The 2746-nt window shown below is 40.2% G+C and overlaps 1 protein-coding gene across 1 annotated transcript; it reads right to left on the bottom strand.

The window, feature by feature from the left end:
- Positions 1–759: 759 nt before the first annotated feature.
- On the bottom strand, positions 760–1785 carry Lrrc3b (leucine rich repeat containing 3B). The gene has a single exon (XM_076868621.1). The coding sequence runs from the start codon at positions 1749–1751 to the stop codon at positions 972–974; it is 780 nt and encodes a 259-aa protein (XP_076724736.1). The 5' UTR covers positions 1752–1785; the 3' UTR covers positions 760–971.
- Positions 1786–2746: the final 961 nt, after the last annotated feature.

The raw sequence follows: 2746 nt of genomic DNA, 5'->3' as shown, positions 1-2746 counted from the left end.
GTAGGAACACAATGAGGAAACCTAATATTTGGAGACAGAAAGATCTGCTTCTAATTCAAGTTCAAATACTGTCTACCTGAAAAATCATTGAGTCTCTTTCACTTGCTGGTTCTCTTACGTAAATAAGGCAACAGCCACTTTCTTTTCTTATAATGAGTGTTTAGAAACGATCATAGTATCAAAATGCCTCATGCCATTGAAGCTATAGGATTATTAAGAATTTCCTCTCTAGCATTGTTATTTCTATATTTCTTACACATTCCTGTCCACCAGAAGGTAATCTCGAGGACAGAATATGTGCCATATCTTTTTCTTATTCATTGTGTCTAGTACAGAGTAAATGCACAGCAGGTATTTACATACCTATTTTGAAGGGCAAATGCCAAAAGACATTCCAGCTTAAACACCTGCAGGATGCCATACTTGGATAACCACCTGGGTTTGCTAAAACTCAGTATCTCAAAATCTGATACTCAAGTTGGTCAATAATTCAACTATGTCTCCCTAGTGCACAGTAGGGCTTAATAATACATCCTTCGTTGTGATGGTTCTTTAGGCTTACAGGGTGGTCTGTTTTTCTTCAAAACAAGTAGAATGACTATACTGGGCTTTTGTTTGTTAGTTTATTTTGGACCAAAAAGTCACTCTGTTTTCCATGGTTCAAAGTTAAGCTTTTATTTGGTTTTAAATTAAAAAAATAAATTTCGTTATTAAATAGTGAGATGGGTCTAACTAATGTTCAGATAGTAGCTTACTCAGGAATATACCACCAGGGGTACAATTAAGGGAATCCATTACCTAAACTAAAATTATTTGTTATGTCATAGTGTTTGTTAAAAGTTCAACAGTGGCATAATTCAAAGAAACTGAAATACAAAGTTTTAGATGTTTACAATGGATGGGAGAATTAAACCACTTATTCTACTGCAATCTCAAACTACTTTCTTTCTCAATGCCAGTCAGTTTGGACATTATACCACAGTGCTAATGTCATCAGGTTCGTCTGCTTTCTTTTGCCTGCTTGGCAGGGATTTCAAGTATTCGAGGTGTCTCCGGGCATCCTCCTGATTTTGCCTCACGTAATACACCACATACGAGATCACCATGGTGAACCAGCCAAACATGGTGACCAGCATGGCATAATCGGTAGTTTTTTTAGGGAGGTTACAAAGGTCAGCATCGTTGGCAGCATTGAGGAATGGTCTTCCAGCGTGTTCGTCCAACACGGAGGTCTTGCAGATCACATTGTGGGCTGTCTCATGATTGGACGCCATGCTCCTCAGAACCTGCTGCAAAGTACAGTCACAGTGCCAGGGGTTGTTGGCGATTCTGGCCCTGGCCTTCAGGTTATTGAAGGCATTTTTATGCACGCTTTGAATCCGGTTGTCGGACAAGTCCAGAGTCTGCAAGGTTTCAGCTACTCCTTTGAAGGCGTGCTCATCAATAAACTCGATGCCGTTTTTGGACAGGTTGAGAACTCTCAGTTGATGCAGGTCTTTAAAAATCTCATTGGGGATAGACGTGATCTGATTGGAGTCCAGATACAGTAAGACTGTTTCAGGAGGAAGATCTCTAGGTATTTCCTTGAGATTTGCATTGCTACAGGTGACATTTAAGCCCCCGGAGGAAGAACAAAGACAGCCCTTGGGACACATACTGGCAGAATGGAAGCACAGTATCATAAGAACAAAACTCTGTAGAAGGAGACACATGGAGAGAGAACGGGTTAACCACAGGTCTACCAGATTCATGCTGGAATGTCAGCATAATCACAAGTCCATTCCTCATTGACTCCAACAACTGTGGCAATGGTTCCAGCTCCGAGTCCACACCGTTGATTTCCTCCTTGTGTGGCTCAAAAGGCTGCAGCTAACACGTGCCTCTCGTCATTACTCCTGCCCTTGCCTGGGAACCTAAAGGAAAGGGAAGCAGATGCAATTAGCCCTTTTGCAAAGGGAGGAACACTGCAATTAAAAGTGCTCTCAGGCGTCTGCCATTCTACGTGGGCAGGAAGGTTAGTTATGCAGATAATTTCCATTAACGCCACTGGGAATTATCTGTGTAATGGGAATCTCCTGCTCAAATCCCAGGAGTTGGGGAGAGGACCGTCAATAAATGACAACATTTTCAAATTCTGTTTCCTTGTGTTCAGCTGAGCAGAATTAGAGCAAACAGTCCCCATTTCTCTGATCCTTACTTCTCTCCTGGAATTAAGTTCTAAGTTCTGCAGCAGTTAAATTGAATTATGTCTTTCAACCTTCCTATAGTAACAGATGCATTAATGCAATTTAGCCCTTAATCTGGGTAGCCATGAGAAATAATACCAATATTTCGCAGTTAATGGCCAGAGTCAGGAATAGGTGTCATGGCTTTTGAATAGATGCCCAATTTGGAATATTGTCTCTAAAGAAATTAATTCTTGAATTAAGAAATGAATAAAGGCCTTCTAACCCTCACAACAAAATATTCTTGGGGGTAGCCAAACAGGAACTTTCAGAAGAGTTGCTTCCCTTGTGAGATTATAATATAATATAATCCTGAGATATATATATTATACCTGCGAGGATGCTTCTAACTGAATTTCCAAATGATTCTCTTTCTGTCTTCTAAACAACATATCCCCTCCCCAAGGGATCTTCAAATATGACACATACTTACAAAACTTTTTAGTAAAGAAGAGAATTAAGAAATACTAGCCTCTAAAACTTGTCCAGTAGGCTACCTTTTCTTTCCATATTAGCACTAG

The sequence above is a fragment of the Callospermophilus lateralis genome, chromosome 1 (assembly GCF_048772815.1).
Source record: "Callospermophilus lateralis isolate mCalLat2 chromosome 1, mCalLat2.hap1, whole genome shotgun sequence".
In the NCBI taxonomy this organism is placed as follows: Eukaryota; Metazoa; Chordata; class Mammalia; order Rodentia; family Sciuridae; genus Callospermophilus; species Callospermophilus lateralis.
This window is presented reverse-complemented; position numbering and strand designations above follow the sequence as displayed.